A 20,499-nucleotide genomic window follows, 5' to 3' on the forward strand; every position below is an offset into this window, starting at 1 on the left:
GTTTCACTGCAATTCGAGCGTTCTGACAACACGCTCTGGTTCGGTTACCTTCCTTGAAGCCAAAACCAAGGGATACTTTTATCAAAAGCCTATCGAAATCCGGTACGTGACGTTTGGGCGCGAGGTAAATTAAAAAGTCATTATGTTAGGCGCTGAGTACTAAGTTCGAATCAAGATATCACAAGATGACTACTGTAGTGGAAGTCCTTGAATTATACTGGGTTTTGTTTTATATACTAGAAGTACTGGAATTTCAAAATTCTAAAAATTGAATTAACAATTAAATTTTGTAAATTTAAGTTTCAATCAAAGTTGTGTGTGCTTTTTATTTGATAATTTTTCAAGCCAAAGGTAAGTAAACTAGACTAGATATGATTGATTGCATTACATACATAGCGAGCCTATTCCATTAAAAAACTTAAAGCAGGCCTACTGTAGTTACGCAATAAGTGTGAATGTCACATATTTCTAGTGGCTAAATGACCAATATATGCACACTTAACTATTATTTTTCACTTTGAAATCTTTTTTTCCTTTCGCCACTTTCTATAATGTAGATTAAATGCTTACAATGGGGCAAAAAAAGTGTTGAGTTTTGATTTTTATATTTGAATGTTAATAAAAAATACAAAAAAGTATACTAGAAATACGACATACTGCAGTTCCTAAACTCAATGTCTTAGACACCCTGTATTATCATCTTTCCCTCAACTCCATTAGGATTTAGGATTTTTAGATTTCTGGGCTCTCGGCATCTAAGGCCATTTAGCCCGTCACGTTTGAGGGAGCACACGATCCGGGGAAAGGGAAGGAAGGAAGCGGCCTGGACCTATAAATTAGGTACCACCCCGGCATTTGCCTGGTGTGAATGAGGAAAACCTCATTCAGGGTGGCTGGCCTGAAAGAGCGTGTCACGCTTTTCCGACCGAGTGCCCCCACCGGGAATCGAACCCGGGACCGCTCGCACAGAAGGCGAGGGCGTTAGCGACTACGCTACGCGGGGCCACTTCCCTGAACTCGAGTGCACGGAAATCTTTTATTTGTAGTTCTTTATCGGACTTAAGGAAGAGTTCGGCAAGCGTAATACGAAAGAAAACAAATTTTAATATTCATAAGTATGTAATTATTAACATTTTTTTAAAAAAATACACAAATTAAATCAGTACGTTTTAATTAACATTAAGAAAATTAACAGTTCGTCTTATTCCTTTATTTCCTAGCTTTCTTATATAATAGAAAAATTAGATCAACATTAGATCAGAAGTACAAGAATTGTGAACAGGGGAAAAATCAATCCATGACGAGGTTAGGCAACAAATGCCACAAACGCATTAAACTATTTAATTTAGATGAATAAATTAGAGATAGAAAATATACAGATAAATGAGGTGAGATAAAGATAGAAGTGTAGGAAATGTATATATCTTGATTCGCGCTTAGTTTTCAGTGCCTAGCTTACTTCATATATCGTAAATTGAGATTTTTACTATTTACCTCGCGCCCAAACGTCTGGCGCCTAAACGTCCGCGCCCAAATGGTGGCGCCCAAACGTCCTGTCCCCGATCGAAATCAGCACCGATCAAACTGATTTTTTAAAATGTCTTGCTCTTTTATGGACACGTGATTCATCCTATTAATCTGTTGCATAGGAAGTAGAGGAAAGTGTTTTTGGTTGCATAGGAGGTAGTTGATTTTTCTTTTCAAAAGAGTTGAAGACTTCCAGAAACAAATTAAAATGACATTTACTTGCAGTCAGTATTACAGTCTTCATGGCACTCTAAAGTTATGTTAGAACATAAAGTAAGTCCAGATTCGAAAAACCAATATACATTAAAACATTTCACAGCACATACAGCGAGGATTCCTTCTCCTCTGACCCTTACATTCATTCTTTCAGGGAAGCATATCAAGACGTTCGTTACTTATCTTCTGTTACACTACAGACCAGTGCTATTCAACCTTTTCTCCCGTACCCGTAGACATAGTTCACCATCCAATTGTGTACCCCTGGAGCTGTTTAAAATATATTAAGTCGAAATGAACTTATTAAACTTAATGCAAATGTCCTCTGTTGATTAAAAACGGGGGGGGGGGGGGGCGACAAATAGATCCAACAAAAGGAGAATCAGTGTGCCAATCAAGACCATTTACAGGGGGATAAAGTGCACATCCGAAAAAAAAATAACATGAGACATTCAGTTCTATTAAGGGGATTTTCCTCTCATCCTTCCTGATAATTCGCACACTGAGGACGATGTTAAAATTAAAGTTTAGAACTAACCTGTTAATGAAATGACTGAGCTTATTTCAGAGATGCCAATACCTCGATTCTTTGTCAAATCTGTCGAGAGTGCAAGAATCAGAGCTGTTTCTAGATTCAAGTAGTTTCTGTGCTTCGTTTATATTGATGTTAATGCAAAGAAGCTCTGTTCACACAAATGTGTTGAAGGAAATGGAAGAAATTGTGAAATAGCACTGATCATTCAATTTTCCCACTATGGTCATTCAATAAATATTGGAAATTGCTTATTTTAGGATTACGTACCCCCAGAAAACTCTTCGAGTAACTCGGGTTGAATAGACGAGATAGTATGTTGACATCGTTCTACGTATCTAGATTAATTTTGCAGCCATCGGGCCCTTGGATCAGGTTTGTTGCATTGCTGTGGCTTCTCACAAATTTGATAATTCAACTCCAATGAAGCACTTGTGAATTCCATGCCAAGTGTTAATCATACATCTTTCCAAGTATAGTAAAGTCACACATTTCGTAATTTGTTTGAATTAACAGATCAGGAAAACTACTTTCGTAATATATAAACGACTTAGATGGAATTACTTTGCAGAAGCACGAAACATAACAGTACCATTAGTATGAAGTTTTTTTTCTTCTTTCTTCAATAGGAATTGAAAACATGGCTCCAGCTAAAGAAAGAAAAGTCACCACCAAGAAAACTAGAAATGGAGTAAATTTAGTCTTCGGAAGGTCTGGTTTAACTCATAACCAGAATACAAAGAAGTCTTCATCTATTGGTAAGAGGAAAGCAGATGGTTCTCCGAATAAAGATAAGTCAACCAAGAGATCAGCGTTTGGAGATATTACAAATATAAATGAGGTAAGATGATGATGATTTGTTTTAACAGTTTGAAAAGGAAACTTTTCTCTATCTCAATATTAGTTTTATAATGCTTCAATAATATCTGTTCAGTAACTTGATCAACCATTCCTGTATAATATTCCAAATATATCAGTCATATTTACGATTATCTAGATTGAACAAACCTCGCGGTAAGTACTTACAGAACGTAAGGAAAATGTATTTAATTTGACTTTAAAAATTACTAATCTTAAAGTTCCCAACAATAGTAAAATCATTAACTACTTCTAAATATTTCGAATAACGATCCCGTTATCCTTCATCAGTAGAAAAGTTTTAACCACGCATGTGGAAGAAGCAACATTATTTCGTGCTTAAACTTCATGTGAAATTCCTTAATCAGGCAAATATTAATAATGTAAGATTCTGTAATGTTGCTAATGGAACATAAAGAAAAAGTTTTAAAATTAAAATAACTAACTTTGTACGTATTCGTATGGCGATCAAATTCCTCAATTTCTAGTAGATTGTTACCAGCATGTAGTGGCTATAATGAAATCTACTATACAGGGTGGCCCAAAAGTAGATATACAATACCGTACTGATCAACTCAGTGAATTTTATATAATTTCTTAATGTTATCAATTAAGTAGACTTTCTATTTGTTCTTAATGTCTTTTACTTTTATCTTAGGCTTGGAACAGTCGAAGCAAATAAACTTATAAGCTAAAATATTATACTTGATCAATGTAGGGGTATATACCTACTTTTAAGCCACCCCGTAGTTGGTCTAAACAGATCTGAAACTTGTTTAGTACGTTGTCTATTATCTAGTCTCTATGTAGACAAAGAATTGAAGGTGTCTCATTTATTTAGTTTCAAAATGTACACTTCTCCAAAATATAATTGCATGCCCGAATTTTTCTAAGTCTCTTAAAATTGTAGGTTTGGCAACATCGCAGTCGATGTAATGGTAGGGGAAGTGAAAAAAAAATAACGAGACTTCTCAACACAGCTCACAGTTTGCTGTTTAAAATACTCAGTTGTCTTTCTATAACTTAATGTAATGATAAATTTAGAACATCATACTACTTGGTAAATGCAGAAAACTTGGTTGTAAGTAAAGCACACGCGCTTTTCGACTACAATATTCTTTAAAAAAGGGAGGGGGGTAGTTAAGAAATTCGTTCTCTATTCATGAAATAGGAATGGAACTTTATAGTTGTTTCGATAGCCATGCGAGCTAAGTTCTTGCTTTCTGTGTGGCTTTAGTACTTTTGAACCTGGTTCCAGTCCCACTCGATGCTCTTACTTTCTTTCATTTTGTAATTTTTCATTTATTTTTGTCGTACACTTTTGTAGTATATGTATTGAGGTGATGGACAACTTTCTAATTTGTCCGAAAATAAGATGCTGTACAGGTGTAAAAGCTTTTCTATATATCCCATTGTGATTCCTTCTTAGTGCGAATTACTTGTTGCATCGATCCGTAAGATTTTCCTAAACCTCACAATAAATCCAGAGTTATAGTGTCCAGAAGATAACTATCAGCCCTAATACCCCCTTCATCACTACCAGAACGCAGTTCATATTATTATTATTATTATTATTATTATTATTATTATTATTATTATTATTATTATTATTATTATTATTATTATTATTATTATTATTATACACTTTAGCGTGGGAGACCCGGATCAATTCCCAGCGGGAGCTCATGTGGTTCGGGGCTTACGTTAAGCTGTAGGTCCACTTCTCATATAGCCTCGCTGCTGAAAGGGGCGCTAAACTCAAAATCAAATATATTATTATTATACGCGTCTTTGGTGCGGGAGACCCGGGTTCGATTCCCGGCGAGAGTTCATGTGGTTTGAGGCCTACGTTAAGCTGTAGGTTTACTTCTCATATAGCCTCGCTGCTGAAAGAGACCCTTAAGTGAAAATCAAATTTATTGTTAGGCCTATTATTATTAAGTAGGAAATAGAAAAAAGGTTTTAGGTTACTAAATTTGGTGAGACATTTTATTTCCTCCCAGTTTGTTGTTACACCGAGGGTCGTAACTTGAGGGGCATCGGGCCACTGTCCCTTCCAGAGAAGCTCCCCGCCGTTCGATGGGGGTTCATGTTAAGAATTTTTTTTTAACTCCATATAAGATACGAAGATGAAATTATAAATAAAGCGTCAAACAGATTCACTACATTAAATAAACAAAACAGCACACAAAAGGTAAATAAAACAAAAATGAGTCTGGGGGCCCATTTCAGTAAAAAATGTACTATTAGGTGCCCTAGAAACATGTTAGTATGGCTTTGAGATTTGTCAATATTGTTCCATTAATTAGTCGTGTATGAAACAGGCTCAGGGGCGCAACTAATGGAACCGCAGACCTTGCTGTGCGGGAGGGCCTACAGGCTCCTGGGGTCCATAAAGAGTAAGAGGATAGAAACAGGGGACCCAAGAATTACAAAAACAACTTTTCTATGGAACCCTAATACGCGTCTTAATGCCCCACCCCCCACCCCAGAAAAAATATCTAAGTTACGGAGCTGGTTACACCTACCGACTGTATGTTATATTGATGTATCAGAAGCATTTTAGATAGGTTTTCACGACGATCTCATCTTTTACTTAAATGTCTTAATTGCTATCAATAGTATCACCATGTGCTAGTCTCTCACAACAATGCCCTCAGTTTCATGAAACATTAGTCATCATCTTACCCCGAACAATCTTTCATGACTATTTTGCGAGTGGATATGAAGTGTGTTATCTACTGATTTCAAATCGGTGTTTTTCAGGTTCCAAGTAGTAGTGTTGTCAACGGCTAGAGCAGCTCGGCTCCCGGCTCAGTCACCACCGAGCCAAACTGAAAAGTGACCCGAGCCAACAGCTCATCCAGCCGTGCCGGCTCGAGCCGATGGTTCATTCCAACTGAGCCAGCTCAAGCGAATGGCTTACCTGAGCAGAGCCGAACTGAGCCAATGGCTCATTCCAATCATCCCGACTTGCTGTTGACTCAGTTGAACCGAGCCGGAGTTCAAGCTGCGCCGGTGGCTCAGGGCTCGAGCCGAGCCGGTTGACACCACTATTTCCAACTCGATAAAGTTTTTGCATAGCTATCGTAAAGAATTAATCGATTTAAGCAATGTTTAGTAGTTTTCATCGGTTCAGGTGAGTAGGGCCATGGTTTTCATGCTTCTTCTTTGGTTATGACCCGAGTACTTTAACAGTTTCCTGAGCATACAGAAATCCAACTAAGAAAGGTGACATGCTTTCGCTGCTAGAATGGCATGTAGGTCTATTTTAAGTCATTACTATCATTTTGACCGATCGTCAGTACGCAATTTATTTCAGAAAATTTTCTTGTAATATTGTTGCAAAATAATTGGAGACAGGGAGAAAATATGATTGTTTTCTGATTTCTATCATCATATAAAAATTTACTAAAAATTGTGAGGAAATGTTGGAGTTACAAAATATTTTTGCGTCCTGGAAAAGGTTTATTTGTAGTTTTAGTGCAAAATTCGCTACACACTATAAAAATACGTAGCTCAGCTACAAGCTACAGGTTTAGGCTTGTAGCGCCGCTACATCTAGAGCTACAAAATTTGTAGCTTCGCTACAAATAGCGCGCTACTTCCGAACCGACTGAGTTATATAAGTAACAACTATCACCTAGTATAACTTGTCAGATGTTGTATATAAGGAAAAGTTGATGACAAAGTAACGCGATGCATTTTAAAAGTAACTTAACCAACAGACTTGAACTCGAGACAAGATATTTCAAGTTTCTGTCAAGTTATATTTCTATATCATTTTGCCTTTAATGTGCCTATATTAGGCCTATTCAAAATTACCATATATATATTCAAAAGTTTGGACTACCTTTTAGAAAATTCATTTCCGATAATTCATGAATCTTTACTCTTACGCTGTGAAGCATAAGAGAACATCAGCGTGTCTTTGTTGCCCAAATTGATACTCATTAAACACTTTTACTGATATCTCCAAAAGAACAGCAGTGCATAAACAGTACAGAAAATGTGAACTAATTGTCACTTTAATATCTTTTCTCCAATGAAAATCCAGCCGTGCTGTATGGATACGAAACATGGTATTGTAAACAAAACCTGTGAAGCTTTATTTTCAATAATAAAAAGCATCGTTCTTTTTAGTGTTTGTTTTTCAAATGTCCAATAAAAACCATGGCCCTACTCACCTGAATTGATAAAAGCTACTGAACACTGCGTAAATACATTAATTCTTCAAGATAGCTATACAAGAAATTTATCGAGTAGGAAATTTACACCTGACTTTACAAGAACTTCGTTTTGTAACAATCCTCTTCACAGCCGAACCAAGGATTTCTTAAAGGAGAGATCAGATACAGGAAGACTCACTAAGCCGGACATACAGTCACTTCCATAAAAGCGACAACCGATCTAACCTCTAGCGACGAAACTCGGTCCATTTGAATGCGTTGAATGAAACGTGCCGACTCTAGTTGTGCAATTGGTTTAAATTGCTCGGCTCGCGGCTTGTTCACCATAGAGCCGAGCTCAGAAAGACCGCTCATATCACATCTATCGAGATGTGGTGGACCTCAACCGAGCCGAATCGAAAGGATGGTTCATCTGAGCCGAGTCGAACAGTGAATAGCTCATCGCAACCTAACCCGCTCTGTGGTGCGGATTACCAAGCTTTGATTAGGTACCTCTACTAGGATATCACCCCAAAAATCCAACTAGATATGTGTCAATCGTTGAGGAACCGTGCAAATTCTAATGCTACTGTGAGAATTTGCGTTGCAGATTTCTAAAAGGTCAAAGGTATTTTTTAATTAACTTCGCTGCAGTGCACCTTCAATAATACTGACCCAGAAAACATCATTGCAAAATCAAAACTTTTGGTGTACTATAGAAATTATAGGCATTTTGTATCAGAAGTTCCAACATCCTCTGATGAAGTCTTGAAGATACAAATGTGGCAGAGCATGAGGAAAATATTGAGGCAGGTTCCCAAATCTGAATGCTGAACAAAGTTGGCAGAGTTCAGTGTTTTTTCTAGATGTAAGTTTCTCCTCGAAGTTGAAACGTCGCCCTGCGCAGGATCTAACAAGTAAGATATACTAGTGTCCCACTATGGCCTCAGTTAACTTTGATTTCTCTTCAAACAAACTTTTCTATAGAAAAATGGGGAAGATATCTCACTTTTGAGCACATCATTTATCTTTAAAAAGAGGATACAACCAGGTTTTAAAAAAAAAATATTCAATGTATGGCTTACATCCACTGCTTTGAACCTGAGACAAAACAATTTGAAAACGGTAGAGAACACACCTCATCTCCTCTCGTAAAATACTAAGTGAGAATGTTCGGAGTAAGGTGATGGTCAAGGTATTATGTCACTGAGTGCATTCTTGAGATGCAATTGACTCGAGCAAGCGGTGATACTATTGAGAGCTATTAAGACTTTTAAGTGAAAAAAGATTGTCGTGAAAACCTACCGAGCGAAGTAGTTCAAGTGGTAGAGCGTTGGCTTCGCATTCGGGAGGTCGTGGGTTCGAATCCCGCTGCATACCATTTTGACTGAGGTTTTCCAGAGTTTCCCTCAGTCCTACCAGGCAAATGCCGGGATGGTACCTACTAAACAGGCCCTGGCCGATACCTTCCCAAATCCTTTCCATTGTTATTGTTATTGTTGTTGGATATCCAGTGTAAAATGGCCTCGGAGCTGTATCTAGTGATTGTTAAATAAGTAAATGAATAAATAAAATAAATCTAAAATGTCTCGCCAAATTTAGTACTCTAAAACCTTTTTACTAATTCCTACTTATAATAATAACAATAATAATAATAATACGAATTGCGTTCTGGTAGTGATGGAGTTGTTAGATCTGATACTGATTTCCTAAACACTAGATCTCCGGATTTATTTACAGGTTTTCGAAAATTTTATGGATCGATACAAGAAGATATTTGCACCAAGGGGGACTCACATTGGGATATATAGGAAAGGTTCTACTCTTGTACACCTTATTTTTTGGTTAAATTAGAAAGTTGTCCATGACCTCCGTGTAATACATATACTATAAAGTACGGCAAGAATGACTGAAAAATTACAAAATAAAAAAAAATAAAAGCATCGAGTGGGATTCGAATCAGGTTAAAAAGTATTGCATCAACACAAAAACAGACTACTTAACACGCATGGCTATCGAAACAACTAGAGAACGCTCCTTCAGTTGCATTGGTAGATAACGAACTCCTTAACTACCCTTGTTTTTATGACGATCTTTGTTTTTCGTTAAGTTTTTATAAAGAAAAGTTTGCTGCATTAATGCTAAGCTACTGTTTTGTACTAAAGTATCGTTATGTACTAGAAGTAACAAAAGAACTGAGAATTTCAAACAGCAAACTGTGAGTTGTGCTCTTCTGAGTCTTGTTTCTTTTTTCATCCCTTTCCCTCCTCTCACTCAGAATACATTGTTGCCAAACTTAGAATTTTAAGGGACTTGGAAAAATTCGGGCATGCAATTATATTTGAGAAGTGTACATTCCAAAATGGCCATTTCTAGGTTTCCAACCTCAATTTTCAGAGCTTCTTTTCTCGACATTCTGAAGCTGTACAGAAAATAGAATATTGTCCATTCCATTATCTTTCATATGGTTTTGGTTTGAATTATCTTTAAAACCTAACAAGTTACAACGTTTAACGGAATTCATTAAAAAGTTCAAAATGCGCTCAGGCGCCTATACAAAATGACCGCTACGACAAAACCTGCACGGCTAAAAAATAAATGAATACCAGTTTTCAACTCTCTAAATGTGGTACAAACTTAGGTAAAAAGTAATAAACTAAATTTTGACAGCAACAATCATTGCTCGATTTCATTTGGATTGACCCTAACTTCAAGGGCAAGCATTCTGGTCTCTGGACTGTCCAGCCTTTCAACGTAAGAAACTTATCTGAGAGTTAATGATTGTTGAGATAATCTCTGCTGCCGATGTTAAGCATCGCTTAAAGGAAAACATTCCTTCCTCGCTTTTTGTGACCTTTGCTACTATTGCAACTACTGCTTGTAAAAATGACAACTGAGATGTCAGACGTTTCCACCCAAACAATCTTGTTCCCTATCAAATTTCAGAAATTCTGACCAGTCGCATCTACTAGCAAGCCTCCCAAAACCCCACATGTTTTAGTTGTAGTCTTCGGCGAACTTTAGCTCATCGCCGCTCACTTTGCCACCTAAAATTTAGCCTGTATATACGCCAGCTCAGTGATAGTTCTTTCTCCAAAAAGAGCAGAATCCATATCTGGTCGTAAGCTACCTACAGTGTTTTTGCAATTTAATATGGTGGAATACAATCTAATGGATGGTGAAAGGACAATAGTCAACCTATGTGATAAGGTTCACCTCAAACAATATTTTTCGTATTACCATTTATGTATTTTATCTCTTGTTTGTTTCTAATTTGTAGCATTTTTCTTATATTTTATTATATTCGTTTCTTAATTTTATTTACGGCAGTCTGTTTTTGAACAATCGTGTTGTGACGGGGACAACCTCGATGCTGACGTCCCCATTAAATCTTAATCAACACTGAAATTATGTTTATACATTAAAATATACTTTTTCCAGTTTCTCTTGCTATTTGTAGATGTTCCTAAACGGTATTTTTTTTCCTTAAGATTTTTGGAAGAGTGTTTGAATGAAAAATTAGTTTCGGAACACCTTCATATAGCAAAGGAATTTGTGTTGATTAGTCTTTAAAACCAGCTATATTTGGTTTCGTTATAAGAACTATGTATTCGTAACTATATTTATACCTGGTTGGCGTTGTGCTACGGGATCAACTTAAAAGAAATACTTTTTAGAAATACTCGTAAATAGTCAATGAACGATTAAGAAAGTGTAATTTGGATTCCCTACTATGGTAGTTTCATTATAACTGCGTACTGGTTTCTATTAGTTTATAACAATTGCAACATATATACTGGGGTTAACATTAAGCATGTAGTCAGCTTGTTGCATAGAATGATGTAAGCCTCCTTTTCCGTCCTGATGAAGGGTAATTGATGTCCTCGAAACATTGTCCATTTGAGGTCTTTGGTCACCATAAGAATACGTGAAAAGATAGTTTATTAATACTGTAAAGTAATATTTGCCTGGTTAAAGCAATTAGCATGAAGTTGAAGCAAGAAAATGAAAATTCATCCACATGTTTGGATAACCTTGTTCTACTGATGAATAAGTTGATCGTTATTCGAAAGATTAAGTAGTAGTTAATCATTTGGCCGTGATTTCGAACATGTAAGTTAGTAACTTCGAAGTTAATTGTGAAAAGTTCTTATATATATATATATATATATATATAAAATTTCCACAAGGCTTTAACTTGTTTAAATCTAGAGCTTTTTTCTTTGAATTCCTAACCTTGATTCACCCGATACCTCCTTTTTGCTTCGTGCGAAGTATTGTAAAACTTGAAATATTCCTTGCATAACGAAAGGCTTAGCAAATAAGATTTATTTTTTAAATTTTTTTTCTGGAAGTGTGGATTTTTTGCTGACCAGTTCGTTTCTAAAGGTTGGCATTGAGGTATATTTCTTGATAAGGGGAACATCTAGACATTAGCTAGCTAATTCTAAATGGTATTCTATAAATTCCAGGAAATTACTGTCAGAAAAATTCATTCTTTTAAGTTTTCAATATTTAAAATAAAATATAAATTGTAGACATGTAATTAATAGGATACACATTTAATAGTAAAACACCGATCTTAAACTCACTTAAGCACCCATATTATTAATTTATATTACGTAAGTATGAACGATTGGCTGTCATTCTTAATACGTGTTTTTTAACATTAGTTCGTTGACTCAACATTAACGGTAAAAATTTTTGGTCTGTAGAAAAGCTATTACATTATCTAGTTGATACCGAACCATTTCGTGAAATTTACTCCCAAAAGCTACTTGAATTGATGTGTTTCAATTTTACACCAATGTTGCGTCTTTGGTTGGAAAATACGGCATAGATACAAGATAAGTTAGGTCCTTGTTCCCGGTTTTTGTATCTAAAGACTGAAGTCATTAATCGTTCAAGTGCTTTCGAGTGAATTCAGTTAGTTGTCAGTGAGGTAGACTAATGATCTACAAATAAAAAATTTTCCGTTGACTATGAATAAATTTTAAGTTCTTAAACTCGTACTGAGAAGAATTGAATGTGATTTTTTTTTCAGCAATTCATGTGATCTTAATTATCGTTTTATTTAAATTTCCAGGCTGGTGAGAAAAGTTTTTTTAATGAAGAAGCTAAAAAGGTTGTTATAACTCAAGGGAGAATAGTCAGTACATCCAAAGCAAAAATTGTGAAAATTGAGAAGCGACCAGCTCAACGTATAAAGAGTAGTACCCAAACACAAGAAAACATTCTTCTTGGTAACAATGGATGCAAAACTAAACGTCCTGATGCAACCTCTACTTCGAAGTCAATTGCCACTGCTGCCACAGTTATTTCTGAAGTACCACAGGACAAAGCGTCTGAGGAGTTAAAAAGTTTAAATAATGAATTTAAAGTTCCTCTTCAGAACACTTCAAGCGGGGATAAACAGGGGAGACGATCAAGTACTAGCACGGGTCATAGTGACGAGAACTCGCTATACGTATCAGCACTTGAGGATGTGTAAGTATAAATTCTACTTATTTGTTAGCTGAAAGGACTATTTTAAGAATCGTCAATTTGAAGAATAGAATAAAACTACGTTTATAGAATAAAAGGCTGAGCTTGAAAGTGAAATGGAGTAGTCTGTCAATTTTTAAAAGTTATGAATCTATTTTGTTAATTGTAGGTACTGGTAGGGAACAGTGATGAGAACTAGGTGTATCATCACTTGAAGTATAGATCTATACAGTGTGTATCAAAAGTCCAGACCATAGGCTAACTCCATTATAAATAGATACGAAAATAGAGGTTGTTCAGTCTACATTTGGCCAATTTAGACTTACCTAAAAATTTACAAGAATCCATGGCGCCAGGTCCGTAAGTGCTTGATGTGTTTCCCTTAGTTCCTAACAATAGCTCGACAGCGTAATTTCCACTGTAATAGGCTTCTCTGAAAAACTGGGAGGGGAATCTTGTCCCATTCCCTTTGCACAGCTTTCCAAAGTCCTTCCACAGTTGTCACACGTCGTTTTCCCAAAGTCCACTTGAGCAATTCAAATCCACAATAGTCCATAGGACTTGCATCTGGAGATTTAACAGGTACCTCATTGAAAGGTATCACCTGCATACCACTTGTCTCCTCCATCTCCCTGTAGAATGCAAGGGATGATTGTGAGGTATGTGATGAGGCCTTGTCCATGTGAATACGCACCAGATTGGCGTCATTTCCGTACATTGTTGGAATCTCATGCTCGTAGATCGGCCGCATGATCTGCTGCTGAAAATACTGTGAATTTATTTTGCAGTTCTTCGCCACCCTACGAATCTTCAGTTTACCTCGGTAACAGTAGCCAGTAACGACCATGAACCCTTTTGGGAAGGATTCTTTACTGAAACGGACCCACCTTCTGAAGTTCTTGGCGCCTTTCTCTCGGTACAATGATGGCTCTCGGTTTTCCGCAGTCGGAAAGGTAAATCCATGCTTCATCGAGCGTTATGACGTACAACCATCTTTGTTTTGCCAGATGCCGTTCGTACAGCTTCCGGGCGTTACACTTTTGTTCCTTTTGGTGGGCATCCGTGAGAAGATGGCCGCGAGATTTCATGACTTTTTCCAGCTTGAGTTGATGGTGTAACGTCCAGCTCACAGTACCCAGACACGTAAAGACGATTAGCCATACGCCTTTGTGCTGGCGGATTTTCTTGCATTGCCATTTTGCAGTTTCCTCTGCATGTTAGAGGTGGCCTTGGTGCATTCCCGCTTCCTAGGCAACTTCGTTGGTGATCCAAATGGTGGAGCTTCGTTGCCCTTGTGGGCGTCATAAAGAGCCGCAACATAGCCTTCCCAAAACCGGCTTAGTTTGGGCGGCATTTTGGTCACAGAGCAGAAACCCACAAACTTGGAAACAAATTCAACGCAACACTCACAACAATGATCCTGTTTTGTGTGTCATTGTCGTCCGCACGGAAAAACAACTCCGTTCCCAGGAAGCCACTGCACAACACTGCAAGACGCCACGAGCCAGTTCGGGTGAGTCCATTCTTCCCGGGAGGTAGAAGGAACGAAATCAGCCAAACATAGACTGAACAACCTCTGTAGAGAAAAGTTGCTGTAAATAGGTGATTGTTATTCTAAATTTGATTTTTCCCATCGACATCAGCAGTTTGGGCTCCACACTGGTAAGGTACAGTCATGTCCAAAATTATTGTCGCATGTCTATAAATATGTTGTTGTAGGAATATAATTTGATAACGAAATCGCCCGGTATTTCTTATAATGTTAGTACGTGTATAATCTGCAAAGACATGTATGTGGCAAATTTCATGTCAGAAAAGCAGTAAATAAGAACAATAAAACGAAAATAAAACTTTCTTGTCCATTTAGCAACATTTTGTTTTACTCATTCTAATTTTCGTATTTATAATTCTTCCCTTATGAAATTTACCACAAATATACCTTTCCCGATTATACACATAGTATCAGTATTAAAAGTACCCTGCAACACCATTATCAAATTATATTCTTACAAGACAGTTATAGATATGCGACAATCATTTTGGACATTAGTGTATCTTGTCAAATGAAGAAGCAACTTCAGCTGCAAATTCAGCAGATTACTTTTCTTTGGTTCTGACCATATCAACAATACAGCGTTGTTGGGAAGCTATTTCTAGGTGATCTGGGTTTTCTCGCACAATTATGTGCACGTTCAGTGTCAATTTTGTGTGGTCTTACATTCCGTTTGAACAGCCTAGTGAACTTTTTCATTTAACATAGGAAGATTTACCAATATGGAGCTCAAACGGCTGGTGCGGTTGGAAAATTTCCACAATTTTATATTGAAAACTGCACATTTCCAACAACTTTCCTCTTTCCATTTTCTTCATGGCTTTACTCAGCGTAGTTGTGGTATGGTCCCTGACTTTTGATACACATGTTTTTTGAACGAAATGGCAGAAGTTAATAAAATTGCTTAAAATTTTCGCGCTTTCAGGATTCTAAAACAACCTATGAAGTCTCAAGCATATATAAAGCAATTTTCTTTTTGGCTTACGTTACTTCTAGAAAAGAATAATTTAGTAGTAATCGGGTCATTCGGAATAGACGAAGCTATTCAACAATATCTGTAGAAACAATCCTTCGGTTTTTTTCTTTAGCGTGGCTTGGAAGTATATGAACTTCATGGTTTTAATAATCTTCAGCCACAATGCTGAAATGCCACAAAATTTTCATTTACTCATGTATTAGAAGCATTAAACGTCTCGAATGTGTTTCTCGTTAAAGCATTTGTCAGAGACCTTCAAATTGAACGAGATGCTATAGTACGGCCAACAAGAGATGGTCTCTGACGTTTCTTACCACATGCGGTGGGGCATTGCAGCCCCTACTTTGATACCAGTATTACCAACCACGATCACTTTCTTCTACCATTAATTAAATTGCCACTACAGTTGCACCGAAAAAACCTTGACACGCGAGTACTGGCAATGTCACTGCGAGCTGTCAGACGTTCTCTTACTGGACGCACTATGTGGTTGGATAGTACAGTTTGTTGAACACATCAGAACAGCTCGTGATTTAAAAATTCTGTGTATTCGAAATTTTATTGCTGAAAGTACTATTCATTACTAAATATTTTGAAAACTACTACCATGTACAGGGTGATCAGTAGGTTTGAGACAGTTGTACAAGAGGCTTTCAGCTATACAATATATACTACAAATCTGCTAATTCTTTCGTTACCTAAAGGGGATATGATGGTTCAGTGGTAGGGCGTATGTCCTATGCGATGTGAAGTTAGACATGGATTAACCAATTCACTTCCAATTGTCAGTTTCTTAGCGCAGAAAGTATAATCGTAGGGCGTTGCATTGGATGTCACTTCATTTCTGTACCAACCTACTATTGATCGAGTTAATTTCATTTCACAGTATGAAACTGCGGTAGGCTCCCAAACTATGCGAATTCGATACTCAAAATTCCCGATGGGAGCTCATATGAAGGGTAAGGAGAAAAAAGAAGGAATGTCACAAAAGTGCATTTTTTCGAGAAAACTGCGATTTAATCTTGAAAACCGCGTAAGAAGAATAGGGTTAGTTACATCTTTTGCCCCTTTTTACATGGACATTTTTACATTTACGTATGCATGGCATATACAGTCAAATAGTACCAAGAGTCCCCAACATATGATAAAGCACCCGAAAAAGCACATACATGTACATTCCTTGTTTTTTTCCCCCTTACCCTTCATATGTGGTTCGGATTTCACGTTAATCAGTAGATCCCTCCTCATATAGCCTCGCTGCTGAAAGGGACGTTAAACTCAAATCAACTCAACTCGATACCCAAACTTGGACATCTACAACTACTGGTTGTAATGGAATAATATCAAAGGCAGAACCTGTTCTTCGGACGCTGAATTCATATCAGTCATTACTCGCTATCCCGTACTGTTTTTCTTCTATAGTAATAAAGTTTGAAACCAAAAATTAATAGTGTTAAGGGAGGAGATAGATCTATTTTTGGGACACTGAATCGATTGCAGAAAACAGCTTTTCGATATCTTACTTTTTGCTCTATGAAATCAGTATTGAAACCAGAAATACTAGTATATTCAACCACTCCCGGTTCCGATCGTGTTGCGTGTTGATATATACAGACATGTTCAAATTATTACTCGCGCTCGAAAAATGCAAAATTAATGTAGAAGTCCTAATTTCAGAGTTCTAGAACATTTAATTTAATGGTGAAGGGGGGGGGGATTCTGAAAGTAGTTTCAGTTGTAGATAGCTATTGTGGTTCCTATCAGCAAGTTAGTCTCAAGTGTTGTGGTTGCTGTCGTAAGAAGTTAACCACATTCAAAGCGTTCAACAGTTCGAATGGGCCAGTTTAAAACTATCGTGACGTGTTTTGTGTATCAATCTTTTATTGTCCTGTAATTGCAGCATAATGGGGAAAAAGCAAAAGACCTTTCTCCGCGTAAAATGAAAGTTAACAAAATACTTCTGGTGGAAATAAGATGTACACGGCAGTACATTGCTATTAGAATTGGGATAGAAAAAAATCTGAGTAGAATCTCTGTTGAAATGAACAAGAGCCAAAATAAGGTTGGAAGTGTGGGCGAAAACCAAAGCTATCGCTAAGAGGTATCAGAAAACTAAAAAGATTGGCTCTGGGAAACAGAAGTGCAACTTCTAATAGACTTCAGCATAAAAATGGCTGAATATGGAGCAGACACTTGGCCTGAAAGTGTTCGAAGTATTCTTTGTGCCGAGGGAATAAAAGCACGCGGTCAAGAAAGAAAACAAAAATTAGTTTACTCCAATCATAGCAAAGAAGCGCCTCGAATGGGCACGAGGCCTAGAATATTGGACAGCTGACGATTGGAGAATAGTGTGTTTGTGATGAATCATGTATCTTTGTGTCTAATGAATATTCACAATATGTGTGACGTTGACCTGGGAGGAATTAAAGTTGGAATGTCTTTAATAAACCGTGAAGCATCCTACTTCAGTCATGGTCTGGGGTGTAATCTCTTCAGGCCTGGAAGACTGTATATAGTAGAGAGGACAATGAAACACGACCAATACCTACAAGTTAAAGAACTGCTTTCCCAGATTGCACTCTGGTTTGATGTACAATTCATCATTATGCATGATGGAGCCCCATGCCACCGAGCCAAAACTAACAAAATTCTTCGAGAACAACGAAATTAGTGTTCTTCCGTGGCCAGGCGCTAGTCCTGATATGAACTCGATTGAAAACTTTCGGAGCTTCATGAAAGAAAAGCTAGAGAAGAAGCACATTAGAACCAAACTTCAATTGATCAAGGAAATCAACAATTTGTGGTATCACGATGCTGAATTGAAGGCAAAATGAGCTAAACTCGTACATAGGATGCCACAAAGGATAAAAGACTTAATAAAGAATAAGAGATTCCATAAGAAATATTAATCTTTGTGTGAGAGAATTTTCTTGTAAGCATTAAATTTCATTTTTTGTTTCCAATTTGGATATACACACTTTATAGTAATTATATTTGAATGTTACGTACGCATTTGTTTTATTGATATTGAAAAGCATATGCCACACCCACTAGAAATAGGACAGTTACAAAGTAGTAAACTGGACTAAGTTCGAACGTATTTTCTCACGTAATATTGTAAGAACAGTAAAATATTCAGAAACTGAATGTTATGTCGAATAATTTGAACACGTCTGTACACTCTTGACACTGAATCGATTGTAAACTTATGCCGCTGTTCATTTTTTTAAGGTTGAAACCGGAAATGGTTAATTCGAGCAACTTCCGATTTGAAGAGGTTACCAGAAGACAAACAACCTATTCCTGGAAAGCTGAATCGATTTCAAAACAATGCATTTCTATTTCTTTACAGTTTCTCCTCTATCAAAATCTATATTGAAATCGGAAGCAATAGTAAATTTGAACAGCTTCCGGTTTTGCGAATGTTTGGGATAGTCCTTGTCTTGAGACTCTGAATAATTTGCAAAAAATGTTACCATTTTCATTCTGTGGCGATAAACGTTGAGTCCGGAAATTAATTTGAACCACTTTCGGTTTGAAAAGGTTACGAAAGAGATGGAATAGATTGCGGAAAACCGCTTCTCGATATCTCTTACCGTATTTGCTTTGATACCTGTCGACAGACACACAAAGGCGTTCTATTAAGACTTCCGACACGTATGCACAGCATAGTTCGGAAGTCTTAAAAAAAACATAGCATTTAGAATCTTCTACTGAGAAAGCAGAATCAAATAGTTATGAAAAATAGTGGCACATTACATAACAATGGCACATTAAATGGTGCTCAGGAATTAAACCACTGCTTTCGAGTAACATTTACTTAATGTTGAACTTGTAACTTTTGATAGACCCTAAATTCCGAGCAATAATTTAGGTACAAAATGTTCACATTACAAAAGTAGTTGTGCATTTTTTCTTTTTTTTTAAAAAAATATTTTTCTCAGCACAAGCGTCCTTAATATGTCTCATAAAAAAATTAATAATACTAGAGTAATTATAGTGAAGTTCTGTACGATTTTCTTTCATGCAGCCGTTTTATTATTATTATTATATTGATTTCCAGAAGAGCAATAGCTTTTGTGAACTTTATGTCGATCAAATCATCTCCCGACCGGAGGTAATCGGTTTTTATCAGAAAATATTGTTCTCTTTAAGACTACTATTTTATTACAAATATACTTGCTTTGAGAGTTCAGTGTCCCTTTCAGTATCAAGGCTATATGAGACTTAAATACAGCTCAACGAGGGATACACGTGAAATCTCATCGGAACTACTAACAAGTTTTCTGTCTGGTAAGATATTTGTACAGGGTGTCTATCGGTCACGAAAAAGTCACGAAATCAGAAAATGGTCATGAAAGTCACGAAAAAGTCACGAAATTTAGCTTTTGGGTCAAGATTTTTTTTAACTGTAGAAATGTAAGTACAGATTGGAAAATTTTGTTATATAAAACGTCCAAATTCACCACCAAAAATGTCTATGGTCGGGTTTAGACGCTACCAAATCGCAAGCAAAGTAAGTTTCTATCGCATGGATGAAAATTCGGCCTAATACGCACCCAAATTCACTCTTCAAAATGTTAGAAATTTTATGATTTGGTAAAGAAAAGGTCACGAAAAAGTCGCGAAATTTCATTTTGGAATTTTAGTAGACACCCTGTTGTAGTATTAACAAACAATGGCCGAGTAATGTTAATTCTACAATATTAATAGGGTTTAACGGGAAATATCCAAAGAGAAAACTTATTAGTCGATAGATCTAATTAAGCTGAACAAAATATGGGTGAATATCAGGGTTGGGTGATTTAAACCAAAATAACGAAAAATTTCGTAAAAGTGTAAGTTCGTAAAATCTTGCACAAATTTGTGGGTTATCACGTTTCACTCCCGTACATTATTCGTATTATATGCAGACCTAAATTCCCTATTTATTACTCAGATTATAGCACAAAAGCAACTTTATTTTTTTATAAGTTTATGAATGTTTCTTTTGTGATTTTTTAGTTTATTATTGTTATGCAATTGCAATAAAAAATTCTATTCTGCTCCGTTGTTCCGTTTTAATAATGTTTACTATTGATAAAATATATCGAAATGATGTACTTTTGTGTGGGGGGGGAAGGGGATCATACAAACCCTACGAAAGGCATTTATTGAAATCAGAAGTATCTTTGGTATCTATTTA

The 20,499-nt window shown here is 36.6% G+C and overlaps 1 protein-coding gene and 1 non-coding gene across 4 annotated transcripts in view; one reads left to right on the forward strand and one right to left on the reverse strand.

Moving 5' to 3' along the window:
* The window catches only part of CycB3 (cyclin B3), a 101,349-nt gene that overhangs the window by 18,337 nt on the left and 62,513 nt on the right, over window positions 1-20,499 (forward strand). For all 3 annotated transcript variants that reach the window (XM_081769057.1, XM_081769058.1, XM_081769056.1), the window contains exons 2-3: window positions 2,905-3,116; window positions 12,389-12,789. In XM_081769057.1, coding sequence (XP_081625183.1) covers window positions 2,916-3,116; window positions 12,389-12,789 — 602 coding nt within the window. In that variant the 5' untranslated portion in view covers window positions 2,905-2,915. The remainder of the gene's footprint in view (window positions 1-2,904; window positions 3,117-12,388; window positions 12,790-20,499) is intronic.
* On the reverse strand, window positions 931-1,004 carry TRNAR-UCU (transfer RNA arginine (anticodon UCU)). The gene has a single exon. It is a non-coding gene; the product is annotated as a tRNA-Arg (tRNA).

Source organism: Thermobia domestica, chromosome 8 (genome assembly GCF_964235325.1).
Source record: "Thermobia domestica chromosome 8, izTheDome1.hap1.1, whole genome shotgun sequence".
NCBI classification, from domain to species: Eukaryota; Metazoa; Arthropoda; class Insecta; order Zygentoma; family Lepismatidae; genus Thermobia; species Thermobia domestica.